General features: G+C 39.5%; 1 protein-coding gene across 1 annotated transcript in view; it reads left to right on the plus strand.

Annotated features, from left to right (window-relative positions):
• Positions 1 to 13,828, plus strand: part of LOC146989370 (fibrillin-1-like) — an 83,227-nt gene that overhangs the window by 66,750 nt on the left and 2,649 nt on the right. The window contains exons 20-26 of the mRNA XM_085772864.1: positions 924 to 1,043; positions 2,292 to 2,429; positions 2,514 to 2,564; positions 3,979 to 4,104; positions 5,810 to 6,037; positions 7,377 to 7,502; positions 11,316 to 11,444. Of these exons, the coding sequence (XP_085628990.1) occupies positions 924 to 1,043; positions 2,292 to 2,429; positions 2,514 to 2,564; positions 3,979 to 4,104; positions 5,810 to 6,037; positions 7,377 to 7,502; positions 11,316 to 11,444 (918 nt within the window). The remainder of the gene's footprint in view (positions 1 to 923; positions 1,044 to 2,291; positions 2,430 to 2,513; positions 2,565 to 3,978; positions 4,105 to 5,809; positions 6,038 to 7,376; positions 7,503 to 11,315; positions 11,445 to 13,828) is intronic.

A 13,828-nucleotide genomic window follows, 5' to 3' on the forward strand; every position in this document is an offset into this window, starting at 1 on the left:
TTCATTTAGTAATTAATCATTTGTTTGAGCGATTAGCAGGAAAGATTAGAAGAACAGGGAGATAAGAGACTGTATCATAAACGATATAACATACCGGTACGTTATGCGTGCTGACGTTAGCAAGCCAGCAGCGGGATATTTAATCATGTGGACAGGCTACATGAATAAGATTATAAAAACAACAACAACTTTTGCTTTGTTTTAGATATTCAAGAATATTTTATTGACCAGCTGGCCTCTGATGATCAGAAAAAACGTCAATTACAGGTCTCTGATTTATGGTCAAAATTACCTGAGCTCCGGATGGGTCGGACATATTTTACACCGGCTTTTAGACGACCATGATCACATCATATTGAAGGGATCAGTGAGACATTCACAGACTGTCCACACGATGTGAAGGTAACGGTGAGAAGGGAGGGTAGCCAGGTTGTACAGGTCAGCTGTGACTGCGTCGCTGGCGGCTGCTGCTGCTGCTGCTGCTGCTGCTGCTGACACGCTGTACGTAACGTTACGGTCTAAACACGGACACTCCTCCTGAAGTAAGGGGCTGTGTTTTGCTGATATTAGAGCAGTCGAGGACGGCACATGTCCTCCCAGCCTTCCTGGACATGTTCGCAGAAGAGAAAGGGAAGAGAAAAGGTCCACTTGCATTCAAATGCCCGCTTCGCGCACAGAGCCAACAGCTGCCTGACTGTGAGTTGTCACCGCAGTAATGGCGGCCGTTCGATTTCCGGTGACGTCGCCGAATCAGTCTATAGACGGGACGTCTGGCTTCAGACATTTCTTTCTAATTGCTTTTCTAGCAGCTAGACTCAGTATTCCAAATAAATATTTAAACCGATCTTTGTTACTTTCATGAGCAATATGAACTGGTAGAGAGTGCTCATCAGCTGTTGTGTGTCGTTGTGTGTCTCCTGCAGACGTGAACGAGTGCGACTCGAGCCCCTGTATCAACGGAGACTGTGTGAACAGCCAGGGCTCCTTCGTGTGTCTGTGTTCGATGGGAAGCTCGCTGGACAAGACGGGACTGGAGTGTATAGGTGAGTCTGGAAAACACACTGCAAACTCTTCAAAACAATATCAATTATCATTTATTGTGTTTTTATTACCTACACTGCAAAAACTCAAAATCTATCCAAGAATTCTAGTCAAAACTAATCTCTTTCTACTTAAAATAAGACTCATCACCTAAAAATGTAACTTGTTTTTAGACAGTTTTCACTCGTTTCAAACTAATTTTCACTTGAAATAAGTAGAAGAATATAATAAGAAAGAAAAACTTGCTCCACTATCACATTCTTCTACTTATTTCAAGTGGAAATATGCATGAAAAAGTAAAAAGTGTCTAAAAACAAGCTGCTTTATGTGATGAGTCTATGAGTGATGAGTAATCAGATTTGTTTTGACTAGAATATTCTTGGTAAGATTTTGAGTTTTTGCAGTGTACATCAAACAGTGTAAAAAGAAAGTCACTGCACCGTCCACATTCTGTAAAACAAAACTTGGATCAATCGACCAACAAGTGCTTTGGATGAAGTTATAAAACTAATCAGCTGTGGATTAAGTAAGGGATAATGCCCGACGAGGTGTCCATTATAGGACGGTTGCTTCCGCGAAGTCCATTAATTTCTGATAATCAGACACCTCGAAGGGCATTATCCCGCTTATACCATGGTCACTTACCAGATAAATACATATTAAATCAATTACTTATAATTTAATGTTGTTTTTTTACCGTTAAAATGTTGTTTTTACCGTTAAAATCACACGTCTTTAAGCGGCTGAGCCGAGCGGACTATTTAATAACACTCGACGGCGATAAAAAAAAAAATAAAAAAAAGAGGGACCCGCTGTGACCGCAGCGTGTTGCCATGGTGACTCTGCCACAGCCTGATAGTTGATCAGTGAAGGGAGGTGATGTGACGGCTCAAATGTTACGTGACACAAAGTTTTACTTCTTACCGCTGGTGTGTTTACAGACTCCAGTGCCGTGATGCGCTGAAAAAAAGTTGTTTTGGTCCGAGTGTCCGTTGCCGTGGTTACCAACAAGCGTTTGAGCCAGCGCAGTAATATTTAGAACGTAATCAGGCTATTTTACCGGAACATCTTTATAGGTGTCCATTATCACTTTTTAATGGACACCCAGCAGCCAATCAGAATCGAGGATTCACCCAGACCATGGTATAATTAAATGTAATGTGTAGTGATTAGATTACACAGTGTTTTGTGTGACGAACATTGAGCACTGACTCGTGTGTTGTCTGGTGTTTGTGGTGTTTGACCCTCAGAAACGACTAAAAGCACCTGTTGGCTGAAGATCATCAACAACCGCTGTGAGGTGAACATCAACGGAGCCACGCTCAAGTCGCACTGCTGCGCCACGCTGGGGGAGGCCTGGAGCAGCCCCTGTGCCAAGTGTGAGAGAGGTGAGAGGAGGAGGAGGAGGAGGAGGAGGATGGTGGTGGTGATGAAGGTGAACCACAGTAACGACTGACACTGTGTGTTTTCAGATCCCATCTGTGGAAAAGGTTTTGCCAGAGCGAGAGGAAACGTCTGTGAAGGTGAGGAGCTTCAGAGAGGATGTGGAGTTAGAGTCCAGTCATTTTAGGCCAAAAAAGGGGTCAACGTTGAACACATTTCAACAGAATCAAACTCAACTGGTTTTGTATCCTCAACATGTCCTGAGTGAGGGGGGAAAAAAGCCCAGAAGAATCCCATTAGGGGAAAGTTTAGAAAAAGACCCAAACATATCCCATTCATACACCTATTCATTATTTTTCTCATGTGAATAGGGTAACATTTTTAACCTTTAGATATCTCCATGAAAATTACTGAGTTGATTACTTACATTAAGACAAACAAAAAATGTATTACAAGTTTTTTGAAATTCTTTGTTAACATGAGAAAATTTGCATAAATTTGCATAAATTCCACCGTTTTGACAACACATGTATACGTATATAAAGGTGCTGTGGTGGTACCAGCATGAAAACTGGGATGAGTTGACTCCATTGGTCAACCGACAAGAAATCACTTTAAATTTCAAGATGGCTGCAATTTTTCAAGAATCCATCGCTGCAGGAAGCACTCGTTTTACATGGTAGCCTAGCGCCGTATAGCTCATTAAAGCTACAGTTGGTAAGTTGACGAAAGTGAAAGTAAACACAGGTCCCTTTATGAACCGATGGAGTCAACTCATTCCAGTTTTCATGCTGGTACCACAGCACCTTTATACATGTGCCGTCAAAACGGTGGCATTTATGCAAATTTATGCAAATTAGCTCATGTTAACAAAGAATTTCAAAAAACTTGTAATACATTTTTTGTTTGTCTTAATGTAAGTTATCAACTCAGTAATTTTCATGGAGATATCTAAAGGTTAAAAATGTTACCTTATTCACGTGAGAAAAATAATGAATAGGCGTATTATGGGATATATTTGGGTCTTTTTCTAAACTTTCCCCTAATGGGATTCTTCTGGACGTTAACGTGTTGATGTGTGATGTTAACGTGTTGTTAACGTGTTGTTAACGTGTTGTTAACGTGTTGTTGTGGTTGTGTGTCTCTCCTCAGACGTGGACGAGTGTCAGGTGTTTGCTGGTGTGTGTTGTTAACGTGTTGTTAACATGTTGTTAACGTGTTGTTAACGTGTTGTTAACGTGTTGTTAACATGTTGTGGTTGTGTGTCTCTCCTCAGACGTGGACGAGTGTCAGGTGTTTGTTGGTGTGTGTTGTTAACGTGTTGTTAACGTGTTGTTAACATGTTGTTAACATGTTGTGGTTGTGTGTCTCTCCTCAGATGTAGACGAGTGTCAGGTGTTTGCTGGTGTGTGTGTTAACGTGTTGTTAACATGTTGTTGTGGTTGTGTGTCTCTCCTCAGACGTGGACGAGTGTCAGGTGTTTGCTGGTGTGTGTTGTTAACGTGTTGTTAACGTGTTGTTAACGTGTTGTTGTGGTTGTGTGTCTCTCCTCAGACGTGGACGAGTGTCAGGTGTTTGCTGGTGTGTGTGTTAACGGTAAATGCATCAACACACCCGGCTCCTTCTTCTGCCAGTGTCCTCCAGGGATGACGGTGGACGTCAGCGGCAGGACCTGCATCGGTGTGTAGTACTCTGTGTGTGTTACTGTGTGTGTGTGTTACTGTGTATTTTTCAGTTAATTGTACACAATGTTTTTTTCTGTGTAGGCCTACGTATTTTTTGGTTCTAGTAGTACTTACATAATTACTATTATGTATCACATCTCTTGCAATATCTACACACTCCTGCTTGTGCAACTGTGTGTACGGGCATCGTGCAACACAACCTGGCACTTTAAACTGATGTGCACTTTAGGGCACCGTGCAGTACAACTTGGTACCCATGATGCACTGCTGCACTCTAGCACTTAAGATAAGATAAGATAAGATAAGATAAGATAAGATAAGATAAGATAAGATAAGATAAGATAAGATTACACTTTATTGTCAGATCACTCTGAAATTTGTCTTGCGTCCCATGACGTCCAAAGTTTCACACAAATAATAACAAAATACCAAAAGCATACATTTACAGAAAGCATAAATGTTTCCCTCAAACGTGACATTTAAAGAAAAACACAAACTACCTCCTAACCCCATTCACAACATAAATCCAACATTACAACGTGTCTTTGGTGCAACAGCCAGTGCTCAGTCTGTACATGAACCCGAGGGTGGACTTGTCACTTTTGCACTTTTGCACTTTATCTCTCAGAAACTCTCTTGGTCCTCTCTTGTTGTAAAAATGTAAATGTTTTATCTCGTTATAGTTGTTTTGTTATGTCCTTGTTGTCTGCATTATTATGTCGTTTATAATACTATGTTTTTCTGTCACTGTACTGTTTTTATGTTTTGGGACTCTGGATGGAAATTAGCACTGCTGCTATAGACCGAATCTCCTTGTTGTTTACATTCTACTTCCAGGTAGAAAACCAGCTGTAATGTGAATGAGATCAATAGTAACGAACCAGAGTTTAGCTATATATCATATTTTTCACGCCCTATCACCGTTTAGACAGATCTGAAATGATTGAAGAAACATTACTATTTCTGTGTGTGTGTTTTGTGTTGCTATGTGTTGTATTTATTCAGTTTGGGGGAATCACGGTGTCTAGAAAGCATCAGTGGCTCAGCTGACAGGGACAGCTAACGGTAGCTAAGCTAACGGCGGTAGCTAAGCTAACGGCGGTAGCTAGGCTAATGGCGGTAGCCAAGCTAACGGCGGTAGCTAGGCTAATGGCGGTAGCTAAGCTAACAGCAGGACGTCAGCTGTTAAAACCCTCCCGTTGTGGGACACGACATGAAACTACTCCAGTTAGCTCAGTCATGTTGGAACTCAGATATCCGCTGGAGAAAATATATTTTCATGGAGCGTTTATTGAGTCACTGAGTTATTAAAGTTAAACAGGTAGCTAACCGTTAGCCCGGCTAATCTATGATAACCATGACTAATTACAAAGATGTGCAGTGCACACATAAATAGTAATGTTTGTCCAATCATTGGTTTTATAAACTTTACAAACATCAGATTAGTCTAAACGGTGATATAGTGACATGAAAAATTAGATAAATATAGTGAAACTCTCGTCCGTCACTATTGTTCTCATGCTGGTTTTCTACCAGGAAGTAGTTGTAAACAACAAGGAGATTCGTCCTATAATCCGGCACATTACATGTTTTTAATGTGCACTGTCCCACCCAAATAAACAAATAAACTAAAGTAAAGTGTTTGTGTTACTATGTGTGTTACTGTGTGTATACGTGACCTTCCTGTGTCTGTGCCTCAGACCTGCGTATGGAGCAGTGCTACCTGACCCACGAGGACGAGCGCTGCGGAGCGCCGGTGCCGGGAAAGCACCGCGTGGACGCCTGCTGCTGCTCGGTGGGCGTGGCCTGGGGGCCCGAGTGTGACGAGTGTCCAGAGAAAGGATCAGCAGAGTACACACAGCTGTGTCCCCGCGGGCCGGGCTTCTCTCACCGCGGAGACTTCATTAACGGACGACCCTTCCTCAAAGGTGCGACACCGCCCACTGTGACCTCTGACCTCTGACCAGACCAGTGGTGTAGTCTATGTGGTACTCAGGTTTACTCAGTATACCACTGAAAATACATAAATACTTCAGTATAGCCAGTACAACAAAACTATCTAACTAAAGTAAATGTCAATGGTTCTCAAAGTGGGAGGGTTGACAGGGTTCAAGGGGGTCCACAACTTTTTGTTGACATTTTACCACTTTTTCCTAGAATTTTTTCCCTTTTTTTCCCCACTTTTTAAATTATTGTTTTCATTATTATTATTATTATTTTTTTAAATTTTACCACTTTTCCTAGAATTTTTTTGAGGAATTTTACCAGTTTCTTCTCATTTTTTCTGTTCTACTTTTTAATATTTTTTATTTTTAGAAATGTTACCACTTTTTCTGAGAAATTTTACCAGAAAAAACAAATTACCACTTTTTTCAAATTTTTTAAAAACTATTTGGTTTATTTTTTGTGAGAATTTTTAGAAATGTTTCAACTTTTTTTGAGAAATTATACAACTTTTTTCTAGAAATGTTTCAACTTTTTTTTATGTACAGTTATGCTGCGTTCAAAACAACTCGGAGGTCGGAATTCCCAACTTGGAAAAATTTCCGACTTACGACATTATTGTGTTCACGCTGCAGGAACTCGGAAGAGAAAAAAATATGGATACCCAAAGGAAGTTTGGCGTATAAGTGTGGCTCATCGCTGAATATGAAAAATATATGCAGCAGAAAATGATGTTTATTTTGGAGGCAAATGAGGGTTAGCACATATAACGTTATAGCCTTGATAACCGTTAAACGTTATTTCCGTCACATATGAGGACCACACACAATACAGCAATCACAGCTTAATATAAACGTATTTCATATACTGCAATAATACACATTAAAACCTCAACAAATAACTTAAAATTTCTAAATTCTAACCGTTTAAGACGAGGTCCACCATGTTTTGATGTTGTCGGAGCACTGCAATGATACCCAAGTTCCCGACCTGTAATTTCCGAGTTTGACGCCGTTCAATTAGTTTTTTTACAACTCGGAGCTCGTTTTTTTCTGACTTCCGAGTTGTCTTGAACGCAGCATTAGTATGGGTATAGAATGTGTTCGACCCCATGTGGTAGCTACTATATTTTATTCCATTGTTGTTCTTTTTAAAGGTTGCCTTGTACAATCTGGCAGAGGGACAAACGATGAAAACTACTGTAGCTTTTTAAACTAATTCTGGTGCATTTACATGTGTTTTTCTACAAATGTTTATTAACGTGCATTGTCCCTTTTCAAATAAACTGAACTGAAACTGAAACCTCTGCTGCTCTGCCCTCAGACATTAACGAGTGCAGGATGATCAACTCGCTCTGCTCCAACGGGAGGTGCAGAAACACCATCGGCAGCTTCAGGTGTCGCTGTGACAACGGCTACTCTCTGGACTCAGACGAGAGGAACTGCACCGGTGAGCCGGACTTCATTTCACTGACTGTTGTGTAACGTTTTGTTGTGTGGTGTATTGATAAGAAGGGATCACTGCCGACACGTCTTCTCTTGTATTCAAAAAAGGAGTTTATTAACAAGAAGAATAGGGAATAAAATGCCGAAACCTGGAGCATCTCTGGTGCCAATGTGAGATCTCTCTCTACCGGCCCAAAGCTCTGACCTTAGATCTGTTTCTAACTCCAAACACTCCACCTTCTCCAGATTAAGGAATGCAACTCATCAACAAAGACAACTTTGATCTGGATCATTTACTTCCTGGCATTTAACCTCTTGACCAAATCGATAACTTTTGGGCTACCATAGGTCAACGGAAGAAGATCGCCCTTCAATCAATCAATCAATCAATCAATCAAAATGTATTTTTATAGCACTTTACAATAGCCAGATGGTACCCAAAGTGCTTTACATCAAGGCAATAAAATAATACATAAAAACTAGGGCTGTCAGAGTTAACGCGTTAATTGCGATGAGATTAATTAAAAAAATTAACGCGATTAGATTTTTTAATCGCGGTTAATCGCGGCCCATTTTGTCCTCTGTCTGCTGGACTGGAGGACTGGAGTGTGGGACCTCCAGTCCAGTAGGTGGCGGTAAGCCACCTTCAAGTTGGTTGCTACACAAATATACACAGTCTAACATATATCCACAGCTCCATCCATTGATTTTTTGAGGCTTTGTTGTAAACAAATGCACATGGCCATGTATTGATTTTTTGACGGCTTTGTTGTCAACAAATGCACATGGCCAGGCAGAGGCGTAGCAAAGTAACGGGCAATTTCCACTGGATGCAATTCGTTTCAATTCTGTGTGAGTTTCATGCATCATGTGTTATGATTAGGTACTAGGCCTACTAGGTCTGGTCGAAAAGTTGTTTGTCTAGAGATTATAACACTTTGGAGTGTTGAAAGTCCAAAGCGCCATATATAATATTTTTAATAGAGATTAATCGCGAGTTAACTATGGAAAAAATGCGATTAATCGCGATTAGAAAAATTAATCGTTTGACAGCCCTAATAAAAACCCAAGAAAGTGCCACAGTGCTGCAGGGTGTTAAAGGCTCTCAAAGTGCATACAGTAGAATAAAAACAGGCAAAAATAAGTAGACTTAAGAGCAGGACTTCCCTAGTCAGAGTTAAATGCTAATCTAAAAAAGTGCGTCTTTAGCTTCGATTTAAAAAGGCTGAGGTCAGTAATGGTGCGAATGTCGGGTGGCAGTCTGTTCCACAGCCTGGGAGCTGCAACAGCAAACGAACGATCGCCCCACTGTTTGTATCTCGCCCTTGACCTAAGGTTTCAGCCTTTAGGTCAAACAAAACAATCATCAGCTTTCCAACAGACCAAGTTGCTTCTAAGCAGGATATGGAACCCATGAAGCAGAGCATCACTTCACACATTCCTTCAGCTCAGAGAAAGCACACACACAAAGAGGAATATAAGACAATTCAAGATATTAAAACAAAAAGTTCAGGTGGATAACACACTACAGTTGATTAGATGAACTGAATGGTGATTAACTTCAGAGCGGTTGTTTAAACTGCAGCAGAGACCGGATTTAGAGTCTGAGGCTCTTCACTAATCAGCAGTTCCAGTACTGTACTTAAGTACATATCCAGAGTATGTTTTAGAGTATTAGATTTCTTTGGTACTTATTACTCTTACTTGAATACATTTCCAAGACAAATATTTTTTACTTTTACTGGAGTTAATTTCTAGGAAGGCTGAAAAGTACTGGTTACTTTCAGGTCTGCAGCAAGCACATCAGTGCAGCTGGTTTCACACTGCAAAAACTCTACATCTTTCCAAGAATATTTGTCTTATTTCTTGTCAAAATGTCTCATTTCTAGTCAAAACTAAACTCTTTCCACTTAAAATAAGACTCATCACCTAAAAATGAACTTGTTTTTAGATCATTTTCACTCGTTTCAAACTCATTTTCACTTGAAATAAGTAGAAAAATCTGCCAGTGAAAGCAAGTTTTTTGTGTTTGTAATAAGAAAGAAAAACTTGCTCCACTATCAGCTTTTTCTACTTATTTCAAGTGAAAATCTGCTTGAAAGAAGTAAAAAGTGTCTAAAAACAAGCTGCTTTTAATGTGATGAGTCTTATTTTAAGTAGAATGAGATTTGTTTAGACTAGAAATAAGACAAATGTTCTTGGTAAGGTATTGACTTTTTGCAGTGTACAACAGTAAAGCAGCTGCACTGTATCTTTACGAGTCTAGTCGTTCTTCATCAGCGCCCTTCTCTGAATCCTGCTGCTGCCAAACTCAATTACAGTGAAGTGGTGTGAAGCCGCCGCTGCGCTGAGCTGCTTCGGTCTAATGGGAGTCTGGTTAGATGCATTACTGCTCTGTTGAAATGTGCACACATCATTTTAGGGTGAGATGCCAGCGCCCATTACTTTATTCTAAAATAATTTATAGGCTCTTTGGTAAGTAAATGATATCTGGGACCTTTCAACCTAACATACAAGTGGTGAGTGTTTCAGAATGTGGATTAAAATCAAGACGGATTAGGACTCAAAGACCTTAAGATCCACCACTTAATCTTATTTTATAGTCGTTCTGCATTTATTATAAAAACATGGACTCGTGCAAAAACTCTCTTTGCACACACTTTCTTCCTTCAGTCTGGTCTCCTCAGTGTTTATCAAGTGAATCATCTTCAGATTGGTTTATTTGTTCATGGTTCCCTAAAAGAAACTCCTTCTATCATCTTTTCATTATATATTTGCATACAACTATCAATTTCACACCTATTCCACACGTAACTCTGTCTTGCCACCTTAGAACCCCATATAGTTGTACCTCTCAATCACAGTTCTGTTACTTTACCGTGGGCCTAGAATATGGAATTTATTACCTGTACATTTTTTAAATTTATCTTTACAACAATTTAGGAGAGCGCTAAAGTCTCTCCTGTTAACCAGTCAATACTTTCCACATGGTCTGCCTATCTAAACTGGGATTATTTTATATTTCTTATCATATTTTTATCACGCTTTTTGTATTGCATTGTACAATGTTAAATCATGTTAAACCATGTTTGTATTTATTATGCATGAACGACTTTTGTACCTCACTAATGTAGCTATGCTCATTAGCTTAGAGCTGTAGTTGGAGAATCACACCCTACAAGCCCCCATCTATCTATCTATCTATCTATCTATCTATCTATCTATCTATCTATCTATCTATCTATCTATCTATCTATCTATCTATCTATCTATCTATCTATCTATCTATCGTTCTATCTATCGTTCTATCTATCTATCTATCTATCTGTCTATCTGTCTATCTATCTATCTATCTATCTATCTATCTATCTATCTGTCTATCTGTCTATCTATCTATCTATCTATCTATCTATCTATCTATCTATCTATCTATCTATCTATCTGTCTGTCTATCTATCTATCTATCTATCTATCTATCTATCTATCTGTCTATCTGTCTATCTGTCTATCTGTCTATCTGTCTATCTATCTATCTATCTATCTATCTATCTATCTATCTGTCTATCTGTCTATCTGTCTATCTGTCTATCTATCTATCTATTTATCTATCTATCTATCTATCTATCTATCTATCTATCTATCTGAGGCCCTTTAAGCCCCTAGAGGTTTTTTTTTGGGCATTTCTCCTTCACATTGTCTTGGATTTTATATGTTTTATATCTTTTTTAACTTTTGATATGTGAAAAGGGAATTCTGTGTTGATTGTGTTGTTGATTGTGTTTGTGTTGTTGTTGTTGTTGTCGTTGTGTTTGTTTAGACATCGACGAGTGTCGTATCTCCCCCGACCTGTGTGGACCGGGACGCTGCGTCAACACGGCCGGGGACTTCGAGTGCGAGTGCTTCGAGGGATACGAGAGCGGCTTCATGATGATGAAGAACTGCATGGGTACGACACACACACAAACACACACACACACACACACACACACACACACACACACACACACACACACACACACACACACACACACACACACACTTTTTCATCTGAGATCATTGAGTCTGTGAGCGTGAACCTCGATCTCTCTCTGTCGCCTTGTTAAAGTCACAGTGAGAGAGCACAGAACTCCACCAGCCCATAAAGCTCTGAGGAGTGTGTGTGTGTGTGTGTGTGTGTGTGTGTGTGTGTGTGTGTGTGTGTGTTAAAGGGATAGTTCAACATTTAGTCAAATTCCCCCATTGCCATAATCTCTATAGTCATAGCAGTAGGTTCGTTACCTTTAATTGTCGGTGCAAGCTGTTTTTAGAACGGCGGAGCAGAGCCGTGAGCTGCTCAGAGCTACGCTACGGAGGCTCATTATGGGATTTCTTGGTTTCCCTCATCATGAAACTCATCAAATACACAATCCAACAACTCCACAACGCTCTGGTGGACAAGTTGTGAGCTGCACATTCACCACGCTATGAGATAATAACACAACGTTACCACACAGAGTTGTTTTAGAGGGAAATTCATGCAAAACCACTGATGCACGTTGCCTTCAGGGACAGTTTTTCATCAAGCAGTCTCTGTATTTCCCTCTAAAACAACTCTGTGTGGTAACGTTGTGTTATTATCTCATAGCGTGGTGAATGTGCAGCTCACAACTTGTCCACCAGAGCGTTGTGGAGTTGTTGGATTGTGTATTTGATGAGTTTCGATGCTCCACCGTTCTAAAAACAGCTTGCACCGACAATTAAAGGTAACGAACCTACTGCTATGACTATAGGGATTATGGCAATGGGCCAATTTGACTAAATGTTGAACTATCCCTTTAAAGTGGCTGTATTTAACCCCCCTGTGCAGCAGTGCTGGGGTCTAATCTGTGCACGGTTGTCACTGAGCTGCTGCTGCACAACTGCTTTTAAAGTTAATTGGAGATAATTGTTCTTTATTACAGACTCAACAGTTTTATGTGAAGCTGCTAATGTTCTTCCATCTGTGAAAACACTTAGTGCTCTATTTCTGCTCCGGCTGCGACACCCTTTGATTAAATTCCTGGGGAGGAATTGCACACACAAGATGGAGACAGACTCACAATACTGTTGTTGGCCCGAAGCCGCAGTTTCACTGCAACGGGCCAGACAACATTTACACTGAGACAGACAGAGAGAGAGAGAGAGGGAGGCAGCGTCTGGATCAGTTCTGACGTGGACCGCACTGGAAAACTCAACATCTTACCAAGAATATTTGTCTTATTTCTAGTCAAAACTAATCTAATTATAACTAAAATAAGTATATTTATACATATACATACATAGTTATACATAAAAAATACACTTTTTACTTCTTTCAAGCAGATTTTCACTTGAAATAAGTAGAAAAATCTGATAGTGGAGCAAGTTTTTCTTCCTTATTACAAGCACAAAAAACCTGCTTTCACTGGCAGATTTTTCTACTTATTTCAAGTGAAAATAGGCTTGAAAGAAGTAAAAAGTGTCTAAAAACAAGTTAATTTTTAGGTGAAAGAGATTAGTTTTGACTAGAAATTAGACATTTTGACAAGAAATAAGACAAATATAGTTTTTGCAGTGATGAAGAAGAACGACTTCTCTCTCTGCACTGCAAAAACTCAAAATCTTTCCAAGATTATTTGTCTTATTTCTTGTCAAAATGTTTAATTTCTAGTCAAAACGAATTAAAGTAAGACTCATCACCTAAAAATTAACTTGTTTTTAGATCATTTTCACTTGTTTCAACACATTTTCACTTGAAATAAGTAGAAAAATCTGCCAGTGAAAGCAAGTTTTTTTTGTGTTTGTAATAAGAAAGAAAAACTTGCTCCACGATCAGATTTTTCTACTTATTTCAAGTGAAAATCTGCTTGAAAGAAGTAAAAAGTGTCTAAAAAACAAGTACATTTTTAGGTGATGAGTCTTATTTTAAGTGGAAAGAGTTTAGTTTTGACTAGAAATGAGACATTTTGACAAGAAATAAGACAAATATTCTTGGGAAGATTTTGAGTTTTTGCAGTGCAGGTTTTAAACTCCACACAGAAACAGGTCCAAACCTTCTTTATTTATGTTTCCCTCCATCGACACTCTCAACATGGCCGCCTCCGAGCGCCCGCTGCTCCGCTCTCATTTCAACCAGGAAGTTCAACAGAGGTGAAGTCCACGGTGCAAAACCAAAACTACAACATGTGAAACACTTTTACAAAGCTTGAGACAAATTTACATTTTGGAAAACATTTCTACATATCATAAAACAAAATTGACGGACCTGAATTTGCTACGTTGACATTGTGGTTGATGACATTTGTAAATGTATTATGGTATTTTCTTGTTTAA

The sequence above is a fragment of the Trachurus japonicus genome, chromosome 3, assembly GCF_045865225.1.
Source record: "Trachurus japonicus isolate A0001 chromosome 3, Traja_1.0".
Taxonomy (NCBI): domain Eukaryota; kingdom Metazoa; phylum Chordata; class Actinopteri; order Carangiformes; family Carangidae; genus Trachurus; species Trachurus japonicus.